Genomic DNA, 22,534 nt, shown 5'->3' with positions numbered 1-22,534 from the left:
CGGTGGCGGGAGGCTCTAGCCACCCACCCAGACGCTTCTGCCCATGAGCGAACTGGTAGCGACGGGATTTGAAACCCACTACTGGATTAAAGAAAGAATAAGCCAGGCATCGCTAAACTATAACTTAATTTTCTAGAGCTTTGCATCTGGCAACTAATAGACCTGGCCTCTCAGTTCCTTGTGTTGCCTCTTTTCATATGGGATGTTCTCTCCCGGTTTCTTCTCCCAGACAGGTCACCAAAGCCGAAGGGATGTCTCTTGCCACCAAGTACGGCTCCTCCTTCCATGAAGTCTCGGCATGCCTGGATTTCGAGTCCGTACAGCACGTTTTCCACGAGGCGGTACGGGAAGTGAGAAGAGAGTCGGACAGACCTCTGGCAGTCCGGCCCTTGTTCATCATTGAAGAGAAGCCCTCAGCTCACCTGGTCCCAACTGCCACCATTGCCTCCACCTACAACTCCCTCTCCACTGTCAACTACAAAGAGGTCCCTTCCGTTGCCCGGGCCAAGCTGGTCACCGTCAAATCCTCCAGAGCTCAAAGCAAGAGGAAGGCTCCAGCATTGACTTTGCTGAAGGGGTTTAAGATATTCTAAGCAGGAATTCTGCAAGGCCAGTTCCAAGGTAGAACAAGGAACGTAGCTGTGGCTCAGATGGGTTCTTGAATCCCCATGCAAGGACGGGGCCATTTTGAGTAGCCATCTCTTGGCCTTTCCTGCAGCCCAAGTGGCCCGGATAAGAATGCAGCAAAGCATTCTGAGAAAAGACCATGAATTGACAGTGGACAAACTACAGATGAAGCCACCAGGTGGGGAAGGTGGTTCTAAACCTTTTTCTTGGTCATAAACATGTGGAGGATTCTGCCACGTGTTGCTTGAGCAATCGATGGGAAGAATCCCATGGAAAGAGTTTGCTCTTGAGAGGTCTTTTCTTGGGACTGAATAGAGATTTGGAAAGCCAGAGAAGCTACAACCAGCCAAAGAAAAATTCTACCATGAAAGCGAAGGCATAGAATATCAGAATTGGAAGGGTCCTTTGAGATCTTCTAGTCCAACCCCCTGCTCAAGCAGGAGACCCTATACCATCCCAGACAGATGGCTGTCCAGTCTCTTCTTAAAAGCCCCCAGTGATGGAGCAACCACAACTTCTGGAGATGAGCTGTTCCACTGATTAATTTTTCTAATGGTCAGGAAATTTCTCCTTCATTCTAGGTTGCTTCTCTCCTTGATTAGCTTCCATCTGTTGTTTCTTTTCTTGCCTTTGAGTGCTTTGGAATTCTGGACATTTGAAAATTTGGACATTCATGCCCACTCCATGTTTGCCGTGTCCCTAAGTGGTTAAGAAAAACCACACTCCACGTCACGATTTCACCAATGTTCTTTTTCTTAATTCCCACTTTAAGTTCTCTTCCATCAATAACAGAAAGATGGTTTGAAAAACAAAAAACCACAGAATTGTTCAACCAGAGGAAGAAATAATAATATACAGCCCTTATCTACCCCCCCCCACAGTGTTTGGAGGAGCCCTTTGTAGAAAGAAAATAAAAGAAGGACAAAGGGGGCAAGCACAAAATGGACAAATGGACACAGAAGCACAAGCAAAGGGAATATGACTGTGAGCACCAATAATGGGTTTTATGATGATTTCCCTTGGATTGACAAAATGTAGATTGTGTAGATGCACAGTGCCCTCTAGCGTTCCTGGACAGATAATGAAATATTTTCAGTCCTTTGTCCTTGTGTTAATTTTCCTAATCAGTTTGAATTGATTAGTCATATAATCAGATTAACAGAGTTGGAAGGGACCTTGTAGGTCATCTAGTCCAACCCCCCGCCCAAGCAGGAGACCCTACACCGTTTCTGACAAATGGCAGTCCAGTCTCTTCTTGAAAGCCTCCAGTGATGAAGCTCCCACAACTTCTGAAGGCAACTTCTGTTCCATGGGTTGATCGTTCTCAGTGTCAGAAAATTTCTCCTTATTTCCAGGTTGAATCGTTTCTTGATCAGTTTCCATCCATTATTCCTTGCCTGGCCCTCAAGTGCTTTGGAGAATAGCTTGACCCCCACTCCTCTCTGTGGCAGCCCCTCAAATATTGGAAGACTGCTATCATGTCTCTCCTGGTCCTTCTCTTCACTAGACTAGCCATGCCCAGTTCCTGCAACCATTCATCGTATGTTTTAGCCTCCAGTCTCCTAATCATCCTGGTTGCTCTTCTCTGCACTCTTTCTACATCTTGTTTATAGTGTGGTGACTAAAGCTGGATGCAGTATTCTAGGTGTGGTCTTACTAAGGCTTTATAGAGTGGTATTAGCACCTCACATGATCTTGATTATATCCCTCCGTTAATGCAATTTAGGATGGCATTGGCTTTTTTGGCTGCCGCCGCACATTACTGACCCATATCTAACTGGTTGTCCACTAAGACTCCAAGATCCCTCTCACTGTTACTGCGATTAAGCCTGGTTTCACCCAGCCTATAGAGTCCTAATCATTTGTCCTAATCAACGTGAAAAAACTGCCGGCATTGAATCACGATCCATGGTTAGCCATTGGGTTCACTATTGTAGCACCCATGAGCACTAATTTGCACAAATCCTGTCTTGGGCACAGCAGGCTCAGACCCTCCTGCCAATCAAAGACGTCTCTTCTGAACCCCAAACCTGCCTGCCGCACTCCAACTGCCAAGCCGCCTTACTTTCGTGGTCAATGTCAACCAGGCCCCAGCTAATTAAACAAAGCCTAGCTAAACCGACGGCTCATGGACAAATTCCACCAGAGTCAGAAAGTTAAAAGGACACCGTATCAAAACATGCAAGGAAGGGAAGCAAGACAGGTGCCCCAAACTGGGAGGATCACAGGTGTGGCATGGCAATAAAGCAATGATGAAATCCAATTTTTTTTACTACTGGTTCTGTGGGTGTGGCTTGGTGGGCGTGACTTGGTAGGCGTGGCATCCTGCAGATTTTGATATACTGTATCCCTAGCAATAGCATTTAGACTTATAGGCCACTTCACAGTGCTTTTACAGCCTTCTCTAAGCAGTTTACAGAGTCCGCACTTCACGGTGCTTTTACAGCCTTCTCTAAGCAGTTTACAGAGTCCGCCTATTGCCCCCCAACCATCTGGGTCCTCATTTTATCCACTTTGGAAGAACGGAAGGCTGAGTCAACCTTGAGCCTGGAGGGATTTGAACTGCCAAATTTCAGGCAGTCAGGAGAAGGAGCCTGCAGTACTGCATTCTAACCACTGCACCTCAGCGGCTAGAGGTTACTGCTACTTATTTCCCATTGAATGTATTGGTGGGCATTGCAGAAAAGACGAAGGCATGGTTTTCATTAGAAAGAATGGCATTTTACCACCTTCAGATAGATCTAGAGATCCAGGAATCTTGAAAAAGGCTTTTTAATGGACTTTGGCTTGGATTGGTGGTAAAAATATTCCTTTAGTTTCCTTGGAAGTCGCCATGCTTCTCACATAACTGCTTGAGTTCTCCTTAGAGGACAAGGGGGGGAAAAAGCCCCTAAAACTTGTTTGATCTGATCTACTTCAGCCCTAAAATTAGAAGTAGGGGAGTGTCTGTGGAGATTGTCAGTCATCCAGGTATATCATGGTTGTCCCAAAGGTGCTTTTTCAAGAGGCAACTGGAGTTTGTTTTTCCTTGAAGATGTTTCGCTTCTCATCCGAGAAGCTTCTTCAGCTCTGAAGAGCTCTGAAGAGCTGAAGAAGCTTCTTGATGAGAAGTGAAACATCAGCCTAGCTGCTATGGCCTAGAGGTGAAGCTCTTGCCTCACAATCAGGAGGTTGTGAGTTTGATCCTAAGTAGAGGCAGATGTAGCTTGGGTAGGGGGTTGGACTAGATGACCTGCAATGTCCCTTCCAACTCTGTTAATCTGTTAAATCTTCAAAGAAAACCAGAAAGTCCAGTTGCCTCTTGAAAAAGCATCTTTAGGAGTAGGGGAGGTTACATTCAACAAATTTAGTCATGGGGCAGATATGATCTCAAAAGACACGGGACATCCCTCTTTCCTTTCCTTTTTTCTTTTCTTTTCTGTTCTTTTTTTAAATTTGCATTTATATCCCGCCCTTCTCCGAAGACTCAGGGCGGCTTACACTATGTTAGCAATAGTCTTCATCCTATTTGTATATTATATACAAAGTCAACTTATTGCCCCCAACAATCTGGGTCCTTTCTTTCTTTCTTTTTTTTACACATATGAAACAATAGCCTACAGCAGCCAAGATAATTGTTCCAAAAAGAATTTGGAGGGTTGACATTGAGACATCTGGAGAATATCTGGATTAGGCTGAAGTGCATTACAGAAAAGACCAAATAATCTATCTGGTTTTCATTGGAAAGATTGGCATTATATTACAGAAAGATAGATCTAGAGATGTAGCAGCCTTTAAAAAGCCTTTTAATGGACTTTGGCTTGGACTAAGGGGGAAAATATTAACCTAGTTTCCTTGGAAGTCACAATGCTGCTCAAATATCATCCAAAGCTCTCATCATAATCTAGCCTTCCCCCATCCCTTTTCTTCGTTTAAAATTTTGGAGGCTCCCAACTGTCTGAAAGTATTACCTTCTATAACGCAGCTAATATTGGCATAACAGAGCCACCAAGGGCATCCATAGAAAAGGTCCAAATAGATCCAGATCAGGGGTGAAATGCTCCCGGTTCAGACCGGATCGGTTGATCCGGTAGCGATTGCGGTGGGTGGTTCAGAGAACCAGTAGCAGAAATCCCTGCCCCCGCACTCATGCCCAGCTGAGCCACGCGATCATCAGAGGTGGGGTTTTTTTTTTACTTCGGCCGAAAAAATGCTTTTAAAAGTAAAAAAAAAGCCTCTGATGATCGCGCGGCTCAGCTGGGATCGTCAGAGGTTTTTAAAACCTCTTCAGCGGAACAGGTTGTAGGAAAAAAAATTCTTTTAAAAGGCTCCTCTGACGATCCCAGCTGAGTTGCCTGATCATCAGAGGCTTTTTTTTTCTTTTAAAGGCCCCCCCAAAAATGCTTTTAAAAGAAAAGAAAAGCCTCTGACGATCAGGCAACTCAGCTGGCATCATCAGAGCCTTTAAAAGCATTTTTTCTACAACCTCTTTGAATAGAATAGAATAGAATTTTATTGGCCAAGTGTGATTGGACACACAAGGAATTTGTCTTGGTACATATGCTCTCAGTGTACATAAAAGAAAAGATACGTTCATCAAGGTACAACATTTACAACACAATTGATGGTCAATTTGGCCGAAGAGGTTGTAGAAAAAATGCTTTTAAAAGTAAAAAAAAAAAGTTGGCCACGCCCACCCAGTTACATTACCCCCCCAAGCCACGCCCACAGAACTGGTAGTAACAAATTTTACATTTCACCACTGCAGCCCCCCAAAAAATGCTTTTAAAAGAAAAGAAAAGCCTCTGACGATCAGGCAACTCAGCTGGGATCATCAGAGTCTTTTAAAAGCGTTTTTTCTTTTGGCCAAAGAGGTTGTAGAAAAAATGCTTTTAAAAGTCAAAAAAAAAGTTGGCCATGCCCACCCAGTCACATTAACCCCCACCGCCACCAAGCCACACCCACAGAACCGGTAGTAACAAATTTTACATTTCACCCCTGATCCAGATGATCAAATGATCAAATCCCACCCTTTTTTAAACATGCAATCACAAATGATCAGGGAAAAATCAAAATCAGGAGACCTTGAACATCTTTCCAGATAATCTGAGATATTTTGTTTTTGATAGGTCAGCGCAACATAGCAAGGCAACAACCTTCACACAATATCCTTAATTGGTTCTTGAATTAGCCCTTTTTCTGGGTTCACCACCCACTACACAACTCATTGAGGTAGGTTGGCATCGGGGGTCTCCCCGCAGATGGTCAAGTCAAGATGGGAACCCCAACTGTGCGACTGGAGTTCTGGCTGCTTTGGGGAGCCTGTCACAGCTTTGTTTGACCCTGTGAATGCTCCAGTGACACTACACTAGGACACAAAACAAAACCCATCACGGTTAATACTACCAGGAATCAATTGACCAGGCTTAGCTTGTTGTGTGAAGGAACCTACTAGGCCAACCTAGTTCAACGTATCACAGATGAATTGGTAGATGAATTGGAAGATGAATTGGTAGATAAATTGTTTGGTGGATTATTGATCTTGTACAACTCCAAGGCAGTCGGTATGTGTTTGCTTTTTGCTGGCTTTTTGATTCTACTTAATGAATTTGGCTTTGAGACCCACAGTCCAAAAATGTCAATAGTCCAGAGATCGTCCCAGGTTTCAAAAAAGCCAAAATATGGATATTAGGTGCTAAGCTTCTGCTTCGTTGGCATCAGCATAGAGGGGTGATGTTTTCCCATCCTTCCAGCGTACCATCACATCTCCCATGGTTGGTGTTTGGGGAAGCAAATTGTCTCCTGCTTGATCTGGATTCTCTTTGTTTAGCAACACAAACGCTTGCTTCGCTTCTGCCTCATCCAGCAGGGTGACTTCGTAGCCTTCTTTGCGTAGGAGAAGGACCTTTTGGTTTCTGTGGAGTGGAGGGGGAAAAAAAACAACAATGTTTTTCCAACCACCTATTTCTGAGTGTTGCCCTCCAGATATGATAGCAGGTAATTAGGGGGACCTAACAGTCACTCAAAATAAGCGTGCAAAGACATGAACCCAGCTTGGGGAAAGTTTGGAAACCAAGATGGAATTAAGCAGCGGTCACCTAAACAGCGTAGACAGCGTACTAAAAAACAGAGACATCACTCTGCCAACAAAAAGTACGTATAGTCAAGTCTACTTTTTTCACCATTGAATTTCATTTTGTTAGATAGCGCCCAATGTTCAAGTCTGTCAAAATCCTTCTGTATCTTAAGCCTATCTTCTGGAGTGTTGGCTATTCCTGCCAGCTTGGTGTCATCTGCGAATTTGATGAGTTCCCCATCTATCTTGGATAGATTGAACTTGGAATTTTATTTGCACAATGGACAAAATGTTGCTAAATTTAACCATGGAGGGTTTCGAGCTTTTGTCCCACCATTCTAATGGGTTTTTTTTATTATTATTTGCATTTATATCCCGCCCTTCTCCGAAGACTCAGGGCGGCTTACACTATGTTAGCAATAGTCTTCATCCTATTTGTATATTTATATACAAAGTCAGCTTATTGCCCCCAACAATCTGGGTCCTCATTTTACCTACCTTATAAAGGATGGAAGGCTGAGTCAACCTTGGGCCTGGTGGGACTTGAACCTGCAGTAATTGCAAGCAGCTGTGTTAATAACAGACTGCATTAGCAGTCTGAGCCACAGAGGCCCCATCTGTGTTTAATTAGGTTGCAGTTTAATACACTGGACAAACTCAGAATTCGATTCGTTTGGCCACTAAGGAGTCCTATATTTAGAGGTAGAGAGACACACTGGGTGCCAAGCCAAGGCCCAATATTACCACTCCAAAATATGACTTCTTCATACCTGTTGGCCCTAATATTTGCTCCCAGGAGCACAACACCAATCAGCAGAACGAGAATTGAAAGGCCCAGGATAGAGTAATTCCATGCGGATGCTGAAAGAGAAAATAATAAGGAATTTGTATTGATGGGTTAAATGTCCTCGCTTATTGTCCAGGTGCTGAAGGGGACTTATATAGTCTTCTCATCTCCAGTTTTGTCCCACCTTTTTAGGGCCTCTGTGGAAGGCAAGGAGTGAGTCACAAAAGTCAAGATGGCAGCTGCAATGACAACATTCTGGGGGTGAAGCTTCGGTTACACGTCTGCAGCCGCCATGTTGACTTTTTTTATTTGCTCCTTATAAAGGAACACAGAGTTAAAGTCGGTAAAGGAATAACAGAATAACGTAGTTGGAAGGGACCTTGGAGGTCTTCTAGTCCAGGGGTGTCCAACCTGGGCAACTTTAAGACTTGTGGACTTCAACTCCCAGAATTCCTCAGCCAGCAAAGCTCTGAGAGTTGAAGTCCACAAGTCTTAAAGTTGCCCAGGTTGGACACCCCTGTTCTAGTCCAATCCCCTGCCACCCTATATTATTCCTGACAAATGGCTGTCTAATCTCTTCTTAAAAACTTCCAGTGATGAAGCACTCACAGCGTCTGGAGACAAGTCATTCTACTGGTTACTTGTTCTTTATTCAACAATTAATTATTAATTGTTAGCAGATAAGAGACACCCAATGACATTTCAGTCCTGGGAAAGGAGGGAGCGGGTGAAGGAGATTCAAAAAGACACCACCTTGATTCCACTTAGTATAAGAGGGGGCAGAGGAAAACTCTATTAGGCTTTCAAGGTTATGCTATTATACCCTACAACAGCGGTCACCAACTGGTGGTCTGTGGACCACTGGTGGTCCACGAGAAAATTTTGGTGGTCCACAGAAAAATTATTTGCATTTTTTATTATCGCACTAAATCAGGGGTCCTCAAACTAAGGCCCCTGGGACAGATACGTGCAATAGAATGTTTGTGTTCCTGCACAGAGTCTCCCCCTTTGAGGTCTTTTTGTGTGGGTCGGAGGGGGGGCAGAAATTCCGACTTGGCGTCTGTTTCAGCCTCCTGGTGTGGGGCTTTGGGCGAAGGCTGGAGGGAAGCGCCGCTGGTAGCGAAGAGCCAGAGGGCCTCGTTCCAATGGGACAGCATCATGGCCTGGGACTGGCTGACCATCTCAGCCTGCTGAGCCTCCAGGTGCCAGTACCTGGCCTTGCACTCCCGCAGGTCTTCCCTCTGCTTGGAAAGCCTATGCTCCTAGTCCTCAGTTAGGTGCTTCTTCTGAGTCTCCTTCTTAGTCAGATCCAATTTGAAGCTGTTTGGCCAACTCTTTCTCGTGGTAGCTGCTTAGCTCCAACAACTGCTTTCTGTTGGGGCCCTAAAGAGCCCGGGCAGGGAGGTGAGGAGTTTTGGCCACGCTCACCCAGTCGCATGACCACCTAGCCACGCCCACCCAGCCGGTCATTAGACAGATCATATTAGTGGTCCGCGGGATTTAAAATTATGAATTTAGTGGTCCCTGAGGTCCAAAAGGTTGGGGACCCCTGACCTACAACAATAAAATAGTGATGTCTGGGTCAGTGGGCAGAGCCTCCCGCCAGTTTTACGACCGGTTCTTGCAAACCGGTTCAAACCAAGGGCAACCCACCACTGGTTAAAGCTTTGGAAGCACTTACGGTCTTCTCTTCGGAAAAGCCACAGCATCTCCTGCAGCATCTCTGGAGAGATGGTGTCTTCTGAAGGATTGTCAAGGCCTTCAGAGTCCTTCTGAGGCAGGGAGTTCATGATAGCCAGGACACCCAGGTCTGTGTTCAACGCTAGGTAAGAAATCAGGAAAAAGTGAGTATTGACGGCGCTACTATGGACACACATAACACGCCAGCCTGGGCTAAAATGTGACAAGGTAGGATGGGGAACCCACCTGTTACCTTTGCAGATTGTTCCAAACAAGCTAATTCTTTTAAGACAAAACAGGTTTTATTTAACTGAACATTACCCACGGTATCAATAATCAGACTTAGCATCTTGTTGAAAGCTGGCAGGCAAAAGTAAGAGCAATTTGCTTTTGAGCTCTGAATTATCATCTTAATAAAACTCTTGTCAGTATATTCATGAACTGGAATAGGGCATCGTAACAGGTCAGCCAATGAGGGCTGTTTGGTAACTGACACATAGTATTTGTTTTATGGGGCCATAAGAGACAGTTTGGAGCCTGGGCGTGGCTTAACTGTTCTGTATATAAGCTTGAGGGCACTAGCTTCTCTTGTCTCCATTTTGCCTTCTCCATTTTGTGCTTCCATTTTGTGCTGTGTTTGTACTTGCTATTTCTCTTCTCTACAATATGGAAAAACCTACAAGGGTATCGTATGTCTTATGTGTTATTATGTATGTATATATATAAAGAAGTTTTGAATCCTGCTTAATAGTATGCTTGTGTGTGCTGCAATAAACTCTGACAAACTCTCTCCTTTGATAAGGAGCCTTGTGAATCTATCTAGGATTTATGAGATTCCTGAACTTTTAATAGCTCGATGAAAATGGAGCAACCTTGGCACCAAAACAGCTGGAGGCCCTTCCCAAAAAGCTCTCACTGTGGGGGAAAAAAGAGAACACCGGCTTCATAGAAGATCTAGAGCTTGAAAAGAGATGGCATGCCCTTGGAAATGATCTGGAGGCCTTGGATGATGGCTCAGATTGAGTCAAGGTGTCAAAAAATGTCCCATTTCTATCATGCTGTTCTGCAGACTGCTAAATAGATTAGGAATAGGCTACTGGAATTGGAACATAAGGAGCTTTGGAAAAGAGCCTGGGAGCCACAGGCAGTGGTGGGTTTCAAAAAATTTTACTACTAGTTCTGTGGATGTGGCTTGGTGGGTGTGGCAGAGGAAGGATACTGTAAAATCTCCATTCCCTCCCAATCAGCTGGGACTCGGGAGGCAGAGAATAGATGGGGGCAGGGCCAGTCAGAGGTGAAATTACCGGTTCTCCAAACTACTCAAAATTTCTACTAGCGGTTCTCCAGAACTGGTCAGAACCTGCTGAATACCACCTCTGATCTATCATCCATCCATCCATCCATCCATCCATCCATCCATCTATCTATCTCTCTCTCTCTCTCTCTCTCTCTCTCTCTATCTATCTATCTATCTAAACACACACACACATTGTACATACATACAACCATTAGCTTGGCCCAGGAAAGGAAGAGAAAGTGAGAAAGAAACCCAACAATCGCCCCACCTTGACACTCCTTGGCATAAAAGGGAGGGAGACAGGAAACTCTATCAGTCTTTCAAGATTCTGCTAACATATCTGCAAGAATAAAATAGAGTTCCAGTAGTCCTTGTGGTGTCTGTTTTTCCTGTCTTGTGATGTCTGCTAACCCTACCTCAAAGAGCCAACAGTGGATTTAGTTTTTGCTTCTTATTGTCATTTTTTTAAAAATGGCATTAATGTTCATCATACACTATTTGTTGTGTCTGCGCCCCCCAAGCCGAGCCTCCTGCCAGAAAGTGACTTGGAAAGTGAGGGGGAAGGGCTGTCACGACTGACCTCGGGAGCACCAGCTTCCCTGGCTCAGCTCCAGGAGCCAGAGGCAGACCAGGTGGAAGAGATAATGAGGCCTCCGTCCCCTGACTCCTCCCCCCCAGGCCACGCCTCCAGATCTGGCTGATGGCAATCAGGCCTGGCTGGACCCTAGGTTTTGTAGGCAGGAGAGGAGGGAACAACAGAAGCAGGGGTGGGGCAGGCCTAGGAAGTGCTGAGTCACGGAGCCACATCCCACAGGATAAAAAGGCAACAAGAGCTGCTGTGCCTCTTCGTAGCAGGCAAATTAACTGCTAACTGAGAGCTGAAGTACTGTTTGTTCTTGGGTGACTCATCGGCGTCGAGGGAGATAACAGAGACACTTGGCAGATGCTCGCTAGTTTGCTGCCGGAGCTGATAGTGCCGGCTAATTAAGCCATCGCTCAGATGGAGGCGAAGGGGGACAGAACACTATTGTTTACGTGTTGTTTTTCTCCTGGTGAAAAATTGCACCAGGAATGTTTGGAAGTTCCCCAAGGTTTGCAAAGTAAGGGATTTGGGACCATAGGATGTCATCGCTTGCCCTTCCCAGAACAAATTGCAGACAGACAAATTGTAGTTGTCATCTGGCTCTATTAACTTGCGAATATCACTTCGTTCAATGAGAGTTAACACCCACTGTTGCCTAAAACAAAGGTTTACACCAATAGAACCCAATTGGCATTTGTAATGAAGGAGAGACGATGCAAGATTTTGCACATTTTCATCTTTTTTCCCCCCTCCCTGCGGGCATTAGGAAGCATGGATTCCATAAAGGCTGTATAATTCTCTTAATTGGGGTTGGGTGGGGATCCATTTGCTCTTGGAAAGTATTCCTATTTAATCATCCCATGAAATGTGCATTCCAGACTAAATGATAAAGCCATTTGCTAGAAGATGGGAGGGCAAGCTGACCTTCTCTCCAAAGAAAAGCGGAAAACATGAGTTTAAAAGAGAAAAGACAGAAAAGAAAACTTGGCAGAGAAATGTGCATTTAGTCCAATTGTAGTTATTATTAGAACCAGTTTTGTCCTTGACTCTTTCACCACTGAGAGAACAACAACAACAACAACAACAACAACAACAACAAAAATGTATTCTGGACTTCTGCCTTTACACAACACATTTCCTAAGAGGTCTGTAAGGGACGTGCATAAGAGCACAAGCATGCCTACCGTTCCTGTCCTATTGTTTCCTTTTGTCATATCCAATTAATATAGTTATTACATACTCATACCTATATATATGCTTATATATTATATAGTTATTTCATGCTTATGCTTATATATACTGTGTGACAAAATAAATAAATAAAAAAATCCACTCATTTCCTAAACTAATTCATTCACTGGATTTGCAAATACAGTAAATCGTAAAGTTGGCTGGGTTGGTACAACAGAATAAGACCCCAAGAAGCTAAGCAAGATTTAAACTAACTGAGGTTAGTCTGTTGTACCGTGAATTTTTCCCCAACTAGGACGACTGTGTCATGGGAACCGTTTTGAAGCTGTTTTCTACAATCAGGATTCATGTTATGCTGCTAGAATACTTCTCTCACCACTTTGAAATGCCTTATTTTTTTTATTTCTGTATTTATCAAATTTAACAAACTGTCCATCTCCCTCACAGGGGGATTTTTCCTGAATGCCATCACTCTGTTTAACAACTAATTCGCACAAAGCTGTCAAATAATTTATTAAGACTGTATTACTATTATTCTTATCTTCCTTTCTAGTATCTACCTCTTCCCACTTACTACTATAACCATGTTGCTTGTATCTTTCAATTATATTGTTTTTATTTCATTTCCTACTTCGATTTGATAGCTTATTAGTAACCTTAACTATCACTAAGTGTTGCATCTTTTTATTCTTGATGAATGTATTTGATTCTCCTTATGTACCCTGAAAACATATACACCTAAGACAAATTCCTTGTGTGTCCAATCACACTTGGCCAATAAAAATTCTATTCTATTCTATTCTATTCTATTCTATTCTATTCTATTCTATTCTATTCTATTCTATTCTATTCTATTCTATTCTAAACTAAAAAAAGGAACAAGTTAAGGTGACCAATCTCAGATTTTAAAAAAGCAAAGTCCATTTCATATTCCAGTGCACAAATGCTGAAGAGGTTGTAAAAAAAATGCTTTTAAAAGGCTCTGACGATCCCAGCTGAGCCGTGCGATCGTCAGAGGCTTTTTTTTTACTTTTAAAAGCATTGCGCACGCGCAGGCGCAGGCGCAGCCAGCAAACCAGTAGTAAACCGGTTCAGATTTCACCACTGGTTTGGTCTTTTTTTATATGCAAGTGGGTTTCCCTGTGAGTGTTGATTGTAGATAATCCCAACAACACTGACAGAGCAAGTCACCAGTATGTAAACAGACAGCAAGCCTCACTCCCTTCTAGCACTGATGATGGTACCTAGTTGGGTCAGGAAACATCTGCAAGACAACCATCAAACTCAGGGAGCACCAATGGACCCACAGTTCAACCCTGAGCAACAAATATTGTTTTCTATTCAGAAGGGACTTAGGTTGGTTCTTCCCTAGCTCCCTGGAATGGAAGAGGAGAAGCAAAACTAGACTCGCAAGATATGGTTACTGTAGCCTATCTCAATAGGTAGGGGTTGGTTTCCTGATCCTGATCTACTTCGCAGGGCTGACGCTAATACAAAACAGTGAACTCACCATATACCAGGAAGCATAAGGTTGTCCAAAATATCCCCATGATGGCTGGAATCACCCTTCAAGGCGAAACTCTTCTTTCAAAGGATTCTTCAGTGGAAGCTAGGAAAAGAGAAACCAAGATACTTAAGTCCTGAGATCGGTCTGCCTTGCGCCATAAGTCAGTGGTTCTTGACTTAATTATTCCTTTTCCAGGTATCAAATAATGCCATTATCGCCCCCCCCCAAAAAAAAGAAAAAATAAACATACACAGACATAGGCACACAGTTTTTACACAAGCATCTCAGCAGTGGGTAATCCAAACTGGATGCTCAAAATAAGGAATTAAAATTGTTCCGTTGCCTCCAGGAGGAGGAGGAGGGGGGGGGGAAGACGAAGACGATGATGATGATGAAGGCAAAGAGGAGAAGGAGGAGGAGGAGAATCCAACAGAAGCAGTAAATACAGATTCCCTTGTCAAAATTACAATTTTAATAGCATGATTTTTTAAAAATTTTTAAATCATATAAAATAGCCAATAAAATAAAGCAATATGAAAGAGATCCAGTGGCTTTCCTCTGAGGAGTCAAACCAGTCAGTTTGAAGCAAACAGCATTGTATTGACACAATACAACCCCACCCCACTTTCTATACAAGTATTACACAATGCCATAAGGCAATCCTCTTAATTATTCTCTTAATTGGGGGATGGGGCTCCATTTGTTTTTGCAGTCCAATGCTGCATTCGTTGTGTTGTTGTTGTTGCTGCTGTTGTGTTGAAACCCTGCAGGCCACCATGCCGGAGTCAAATTTATAAACTTAGAGCTAACTGCTGAAATAGGCTGCAATTAAACCTACCTTTTATTTATTTTTCCTTTTTTTTTCACTTATAAACCTTGTTAGATTGTATTGGTTCAGTACAGTGATGTTTATACGATTAAGTGATGATCCACATTCCATTAACTAGCTTAAAGCATTGTTGATGAACCTTTCGGCACTGAGGGCCGAAACGGAAGCACACGTGTGCATGCACCGGGAACCGGGAATGCAGCTGCCCAGTGTGCGAGCATGTGCTAGGCAGCTGCTTTTCTGGTTTCCAGTGCGCACATGCACGCCAGCCACCTGGTCTTCTAGTTTCTGGCACTCATGTACACGAGAAAACCAGCTGACCAGTGTGCATCCGCACGCTGGAAACCGAAAGAACAACGGGGGATGCCTTGAGGACCCGGAGAGATGACTCTGCATGCCACTTCTGGCACACGCGCCATAGGTTCTCCATCACGGGCTTAAAGCATTGAAAATGGTGAAAAAAATAAAAAAATATCAATATTAATTGTAATTTAGGATGTCCATATTGCAGGCGTAAACAATCCAGCAATCTTTGAAGAGAGATTTGTGGCATAATCATCTAATACAGCGGTTCTCAACCTTTATAGCGCTGCGACCCCTTTAATACAATTCCCCCCACGATGTGGCAACCTCTTTAATACAATTCCCCACGATGTGGCGACCCCAACCATAAAATTATTTTCGTTTTGAATTTATCGCGCCTGAAGCCATATTAGCTAGCGATCTGAACTGCTTGCGATTGCCTTGAGGACGGAGGCATTAAAGCGAAGACTCCTTCCCTATTAAGTTTATCGCGCCTGAAGCCAGATTAGGCTAGCGATTGGGAGTGATTGCAGCTGGCTTGAGAGGGAGACATCAGAGCAAAGATTTCTCTCTTTTTTAATTCATCACGCCTGAAGCTGAATTCGGCTAGCGATTTGAAGAGCCTGCAGCTAGTTTGTGGAGTCAATCATTGGAGCGAGATTCTTCGACTCGCAAGTATACTTCCCATATTTCCGATGGTCTTAGGCGACCCCTGGAAAATTGTCATTCGACCCTCAACGGGGTCCTGACCCACAGGTTGAGAACCACTGATCTAATAGAACACGGGTCTCCAACCTTGGCAACTGGAAGACTTGTGGACTTCAACTCCCAGAATTCCTCAGCCAGCTAAGCTGGCTGAGGAATTCTGGGAGTTGAAGTCCACAAGTCTTCCAGTTTCCAAGGTTGGAGACCCCTGTAATAGAAAACATAGCTTTCCCCTTTTCAGGCAGACATGAAACATTCCATCTATTACAGAAAGGACAGGGCTAAAATCCACCAGCAAAAGTTTCATCCATCTGGGCTCAAGGAGTGGGACATCCACAGAAGTGTCAAAAATAAATAAATCAGTCAAAAACGGTGGTGCTATTAAAGCCCTGCCGCTTTTACAATGCAGGTCTCATGTGAAAATTAGGTGGGTTTTCAATCGCACAGCCAGAGCTTCCATCTTAACTTTTTCAACCCCACCTGGACACTCACGGATGTGTAAGTTCAACCCTGATTGTTAGTGGCTTATCGTGGCGTGTGGCCAAATCCAATAAACAGGGGCTCACTTGACCTTTTTCTTTGGGGTTCCAGGCACAGTATGGGAGCAGGATTGAAGGGAGCAGGACTGGGCAATCCCTGGCAGCTCAGCCCTTATTGGATGGCAAATCTGTGCACTCAGGATAACAGAATAATAGTGTTGGAAGGGACCTTGGAGGTCTTCTAGTCTGACTCCCTGCTCAAGCAGGAGACCTTATACCATTTCAGACATGTGGCTATGCAGTCTATTCTTAAAAACCTCCAGGGATGGAGCACCGACAACTTCTGAAGGCAAGTTGTTCCACTGGTTAATTGTTCTCACTGTTAGGAATTTTTTTCTTTAGTTCAAGGTTGTTTCTCTCCTTGATACTTTCCACCCATTGTTTCTTGACTTGCCTTCGGGTGCTTTGGAGAATAGGTGCCCCGCCCTCTTCTTTAAGGCAGCCCCTCAAATATTGGAACACTGCTGTCATGTCACCTCATTCTTCTTTTCACTAGAATAAAGGTAAAGGTAAAGGTTCCCCTCACACATATGTGCTAGTCGTTGCCGACTCTAGGGGGCGGTGCTCATCTCCATTTCAAAGCCGAAGAGCCAGCGCTGTCCAAAGACGTCTCCGTGGTCATGTGGCCGGCATGACTCAACGCCAAAGGCGCACGGAACGCTGTTACCTTCCCACCAAGGTGGTCCCTATTTTTTCTACTTGCATTTTTAGGTGCTTTCGAAACTGCTAGGTTGGCAGAAGCTGGGACAAGTAACGGGAGCTCACCCCGTTACACGGCAGCACTAGGGATTCGAACCGCTGAGCTGCCAACCTTTCGATCGACAAACAAATTCACTAGAATAGACATATCCAGTTCCTGCAATCATTCAACATACGTTTTAGCCTCCAGTCCACTAAGCATCTTTGTTGCTCTTCTCTGCACTCTTTCTAGAGTCTCAACATCTTTTTAATATAGTGATGACCAAAACTGGATGCAACATTCCAAGTGTAATCTTACCAAGGCATTATAAAGTGGTATTAACACTTCACTCAGCTACCGCTCACCCTGATTGGAAGGTAGTTTCCTATATGGCCTGACCACACAGCATCCTAAAAAAGTCTGAAATGGTTAGACTCTTAATTGGGCTTTAAATTAGAATAAGATTTTGGAGAGAAAAGGGCTTAGGAGGTGACTGAACCTGAACATGAGGTTAAACAAATCCCTTACACATGCAGAGTCAACCCTGGTAGAAGCTTGCGGTTGAATATTTAACTAGTGAAAATTCTTAGGACTGTCTTTATGCTCTGTGTGCAAAAAAAGTGTCAAGCTCTAAGTCCTATAGAGCTTTGTAAAATTGCTTTTTCTGAGAGGGAGGGAGGGAGGGTGGGAGGGGGAGGGAGAGGGAGGGAGAGAGAGAGAGAGAGAGTCAGAGACAGAGACAGAAACAGAGAGAGAGAGAGAAAAAATTTTAAAGTCTTGTAGAACTTTCACCCAGTTAATGACTGCATTGGCGAGAGGGCACGTTGAATTTAGCCCAAACCCAAACCAACTGCAGGATGGGTTAGCACAATCAATGTGCCAACCTTTTCTCTGTGTTGTAACAGAGAAGGAGAAAGAGAAGGGGAAAGGGAAAGGGAAAGGGAAAGGGAAAGGGAAAGGGAAAGGGAAAGGGAAGAAGAGGAAGAGGAAGGAGAAGGAAGTGTGAAGGAGATAGACAAGAAAGGGTGGGTGGAGAAGGAGAGGGTTGAAGTTGTTTTTCTGGCAATTGCTTTAAGAGCAATTCTTTCTGCAGCTGGCCGAACCTTCCTCATTGCTCTGAGTGAGAATTCTGCCTGGGATGCCTTTCAAGCACACTTCCCCCAATCTCAGTCTTGCTGCCTTGACACGAAGCCTTCGGTCCTGTCTGTTCGTGGCCTCCTTAATCACTTTCTTTCTTGATACATTCCTCTCCTTTACCTTCTTTACAATTCAAAGTTCAAGATTGCATGACTAAAAGTTTGACCCTTGGACAAAAAACAGAACTGAAGGAGGTATGAGATGTTCTCTTTCTCCCCCACCCCCACCTTTTTTTTCCTGCAAGTATAGCTCTAATTCATGCATTACTTCATTGCATTTTATAGCACTGCCATCTGCAAGGATGATGTTCAGAATACCTTTTACTCTGAATATCAACCCTATATTTACCTCTACAGCCCATAAGTTCATATCCAGTATAACACAGCACAGTCAGGTAAAGAGCTGAAAAGACAGTATACATTATGCTAAATGGCAGTATACAGTATAGTTTATCTTAATTTTGGTGGGGAGGGGCTGAGGGGGGGTGTTTCCCACTGGCTGAGCATGTAAGGCAGACTACAGATTTGACTTACTTCTGATTCAATATATTGCACAAACCTGAAAAATAATTTTAAAAAATCAAGCAAGGTTGGTTGTATGAATGCAGCCAAATGTTTTTAGACTTGATCTGCCCTGCCTCCCTACATTTTCCTGAGGGGCAAACTTCCTTTCCATACAATATCTGATCCTGCTCTGGAGCTTTTGCCTCGACAGAACTTATGTTCTCAATGTCTTTTCCTTAATGGACTTTTTGAATGGAATGGAAACCCCCATATACACCAGAAAAGGAAGGAAGGAAGGAAGGAAGGAAGGAAGGAAGGAAGGAAGGAAGGAAGGAAGGAAGGAAAGAAAGAAAGAAAGAGAAAGGAAGGAAGGAAGGAAGGAAGGAAGGAAGGAAGGAAGGAAGGAAGGAAGGAAGGACAGAAGGAAGGAAGGAAAACCAAAAAACCCAAAAGAAGATTGATCAAATATTAAAAGTGGAAGGCAGTTATTTATACATTTTCCCCTTGGAAAATCTGGAGCTGGTGAACAGTGCTTACCAGGTGCTTACCTGGTCTTTCAACCACTTAGATGATGCTTATTAATATGCTTGTACTTATTCCTTCTCTAAGGAGCATGTACTGAAGCACACCGATGCGTGTTCAAGCGAACACAGATGTATGCCGGAGGGATGAATCTGAATTTGAACGGAAACAGATTCCACCAAAGTGACAGAGTCACAGGCCCAAGTGAAAGGAGAGGAAATCAAAAGTCTATCCAAGCATGAGCGGTGAACCCAAAAGCTCTCCTCCTCAGCACTTTTCACACATCTGGGACGAAAGTTACGCTTCCCTCCCCCCTCCACTTCTAAAATCCAGTCATTGTTTTCCGGGCCCCATAAACTTTCTTCGCTTCCTTTTGCTCTACTTGTCCAGTCTTGAAGGAGAAGAGAAAAAAAACTTACCAAAAGATACGTAGCTTGGCCCAAATGAACGGAAGACAGCAAGATGTGATCCTGTGCGGCATTCAGAACATCTGGCAGGTTGGGAGAACCCTGGCATTCGCCCCTTCGGATACTGTAACTGACAGGATGCAGCCGTTCGTTGCCTTCCCTTGCTGCTAAGAGAACTTGCAACCCAGGGAAAAGGCATTTTGAAAATCTCTGCCCCCGTCACACCCATGCAGTTTTCCGCCAAAGGTGAGTGAACTTTTCCCCAATCAGAGCCTCTTGGCTGCTTGCCAAAAGGGAGGCTCGTGATTTTGTCTTGGTCCAGAAAATGCCGCAGAAAAGCAGAAAAGGCTATTCTTCTTCTGAACGTTTTTTCTTGAATTAACCCGAATGCCATTATTACCATTGATGTTTTCCCCCATGGTCACAAAAGGAAAGCATAGCACCAAGTCCATAGCTAGACACAGGCTTCCCTGTGAGATTTATTTCCACTTTTCTTTTAAGATGCTCTAGAACAGGGGTCTCCAACCTTGGCAACTTTAAGCCTGGAGGACTTCAACTCCCAGAATTCCCCAGCCAGCAAAGCTGGGAGTTGAAGTCCACCAGGCTTAAAGTTGCCAAGGTTGGAGACCCCTGCTCTAGTGTCAGCTTTGGACAGCAATTTTCTTTTTGCTTCTTAACTGCCACATATTTTAGCTGGGGAAGTTGGGAGGGGGTTGTTGTTGGAACGGTAGAAAGTTAGTCATAACAACATTCCGTACTCAAGGACTTTTGCCTGCGTCTGATGTAGACTGCTTGAAGACTGTATCCAATTGAGTGTGAAGAGTTGATTGGACAATGTGATGAACTTGTGGGTGTGGGGCAGGGCTTTGAACTGTCAAGTGGGTGTGGAAAACCTGGAAGCTTTCAGTTTCGGGTTTTCCCAGCTGTGCCAAGATGACATCTTTAATAAATTGGAACTTTGAGGAACCTCAAGCCTCAGAGCTTTATTTCGTTGGGGATATTCCTTGGAACCCTGACATCTAGAACAAGCTACTAGATTTTCTTTGACAGAAAATATCTCCATTTTTTTTAGACCCATGCTCTCTCTTTCTATCATCTTTCTATATCTCTACTTCTATCTTTATCTGTTTATCCATCCATCCACACATCATTTTTCATGGCTGCATGGGTATGTTTGTGTCAAATTAATCTGTTTGATTAAAGCAGCACTGTGCCATTATGACACAATCGCAACTCCTTTTGTACGTGTCCCAGTGTCCCAGTTTACATCATGATAAAAGGATGATATTTCATCATTTGTCTGTTCCCCAATGAAGTTTTCAGAGTGTGTCCTTCACTTCCATGCCATTCAATAGCCAAAAGATGGATTTCAGTCTTCAAGTAACTATCATTTTGTATTAACAGAAATGGCACCATTGCAGCTGCCATCTTAACTTTTTAGACCGTTGGATGCCGGCATGCCGAGCAAGGAGCATGGCCAGGGGTGGATTCCAAATCCCGTTGCTATTTTGCTCGTGCGCACGCTCGCATGCGCTGCTTCTGTGGGCAGAGCCTCTCGCCGCCATTGCTACCAGTTTGCCCGATCCGGTGCGAACTGGTAACAATCCACCACTGAGCATGGCCAATTTTATACAAGTTTGAGGAACGGTGTAGAGAATTTCTGTTCAGTGGGGAAGATCTGAAGAGAAGCAGAAGAGTGGACTGAGAGTTGACCACAAGGCCTTCCTTTAAAAAACTGGAAGCTGGGCAGAAGAATTTCTCTGCTATGCTCTTCATGACTTCATAGGATGAGGCCACTGTGCAAATAGCAATAGCACTTAGACTTATACACCGCTTCATGGTACTTTACAGCCCTAAGCGGTTTACAGACTCAGCATATCGTTCCCAACGATCTGGGTCCTCATTTTAGTGACCTCAGAAGGATGGAAGGCTGAGTCAACCTTCAAACCCTCAGAACAACCCCCAAAGGTTATATTCTTTTGCTGAAAGCCTTTATTTCTGATTCAAATTGCCAAAGGGGTGATTGTGACATCAGCATAGTTGATACATACAGGTATATTCAGCAGCACAGTCTTTTTCCCTGATGCGCTTCGCATTTAGATCCATTTCTCCTTCTATTTTTCTCAGGTCAACAATCACAGCCTGCTACAAATTCTGCCCTGCATTTCATTATTACTTGAGTAAGCAACAGGAATCCTGCCAAGAACATCTTTGGTGGTTTTATATCAGTCCACTTTTGGCCTTGGTGTGCCTCAGAAGAAAGTGCAATCTGCATTTAGTATATTTACTTTGGGTTATCAGTCCCTGAAACTGTTCTGTTTGCAGGGTCTTTAACCTAGGCTCTTGGTTACAGAGTAACCAGGGTTGTAATCATCTTTGCATCATACTCAGTAGCTTTTATGTCTGAGGACGCATGTCTCTAAGGATCGCACTTCGGTCAAGTCTTTTGACATTATCTTTTTTTTTTAAAAAAAGAAAGCTACATGAATTCATTTGTTTCTTTTATTAGCTTATAACCCAAGAGACATTGGCATTCTATAATGGACATAAGTAACAGTTTTGAACTATAGTTTTATAATGTACTCATAGGTTGCCAGGTAATTTAAAACTATGTCAAAAAGCTGGCTGTTTTTTTTAAAGCTTAAAATTACATATAGTTCCCAAAGATCTGCTCATTTTGTTTTAGAAAATAATGTAAAAAAAAGCAGAGATAATAAAATCATAAAGTTTGCAGTTATTATTCTGGTTCTCAATTCCTTATCTGCACGAAACTTAAAAACAGGCTTTAAATGGACCTACAAATTAAATGCAGGTACCCCAAAATTAAACACAGAATAAAACTTTATAATATCTATCCCTTTTCAAGATTCACCATAATCATCACTGCCATCTATCTAATCAAAGCAATTTCTTTTTAAACTGGGAGTGGATCAAACCCTTTCTTGATGAAGAAAATCCAAATGCTGCAAACTATTCCTGCAGGTTGTTAAGCTTTTAGGAAGGAATAGCAGACAGAATAACAGGCAACTCCAAATCTCAACCAACAAATGCTCTAACCCTAACCCTAACCCTTGGAGTACTCATCTCAAATGATTTAAGTGCCAGAGCTCACTGTAACAGCATTGCTAAAAAGCATTAACCTAATCTTGCGTAGCTTTTTCTCCGGTAATATTGAACTGCAAA

General features: G+C 43.6%; 2 protein-coding genes across 3 annotated transcripts in view; one reads left to right on the top strand and one right to left on the bottom strand.

Annotated features, from left to right (window-relative positions):
* RASL12 (RAS like family 12) overlaps positions 1-4,806 on the top strand; it is a 33,051-nt gene extending 28,245 nt beyond the window's left edge. The window contains exon 6 of the mRNA XM_058155708.1: positions 230-4,806. Coding sequence (XP_058011691.1) covers positions 230-593 — 364 coding nt within the window. The 3' untranslated portion in view covers positions 594-4,806. The remainder of the gene's footprint in view (positions 1-229) is intronic.
* A 573-nt stretch (positions 4,807-5,379) lies between these two features.
* Positions 5,380-19,709, bottom strand: SLC51B (solute carrier family 51 subunit beta). Of its 2 annotated transcripts, XM_058155710.1 has the most exons (5): positions 19,364-19,709; positions 13,731-13,829; positions 9,151-9,291; positions 7,453-7,543; positions 5,380-6,521 (listed from the first exon to the last, which is right to left on the bottom strand). In XM_058155710.1, exons 2-5 carry the CDS (start codon positions 13,768-13,770, stop codon positions 6,302-6,304), a joined length of 492 nt encoding a protein of 163 aa, XP_058011693.1. In that variant the 5' UTR covers positions 13,771-13,829; positions 19,364-19,709; the 3' UTR covers positions 5,380-6,301. The 2 variants fall into 2 exon arrangements, with proteins under 2 accessions (XP_058011693.1, XP_058011692.1); XM_058155709.1 differs by lacking the exons at positions 13,731-13,829; positions 19,364-19,709 and having other exon boundaries at positions 9,151-10,449.
* Between the last annotated feature and the right edge of the window lie 2,825 nt (positions 19,710-22,534).

The sequence above is a fragment of the Ahaetulla prasina genome, chromosome 13 (assembly GCF_028640845.1).
Source record: "Ahaetulla prasina isolate Xishuangbanna chromosome 13, ASM2864084v1, whole genome shotgun sequence".
In the NCBI taxonomy this organism is placed as follows: Eukaryota; Metazoa; Chordata; class Lepidosauria; order Squamata; family Colubridae; genus Ahaetulla; species Ahaetulla prasina.
Note: the sequence above shows the minus strand (reverse complement) of the source record. Positions and strands in the feature narration are given on the sequence as shown.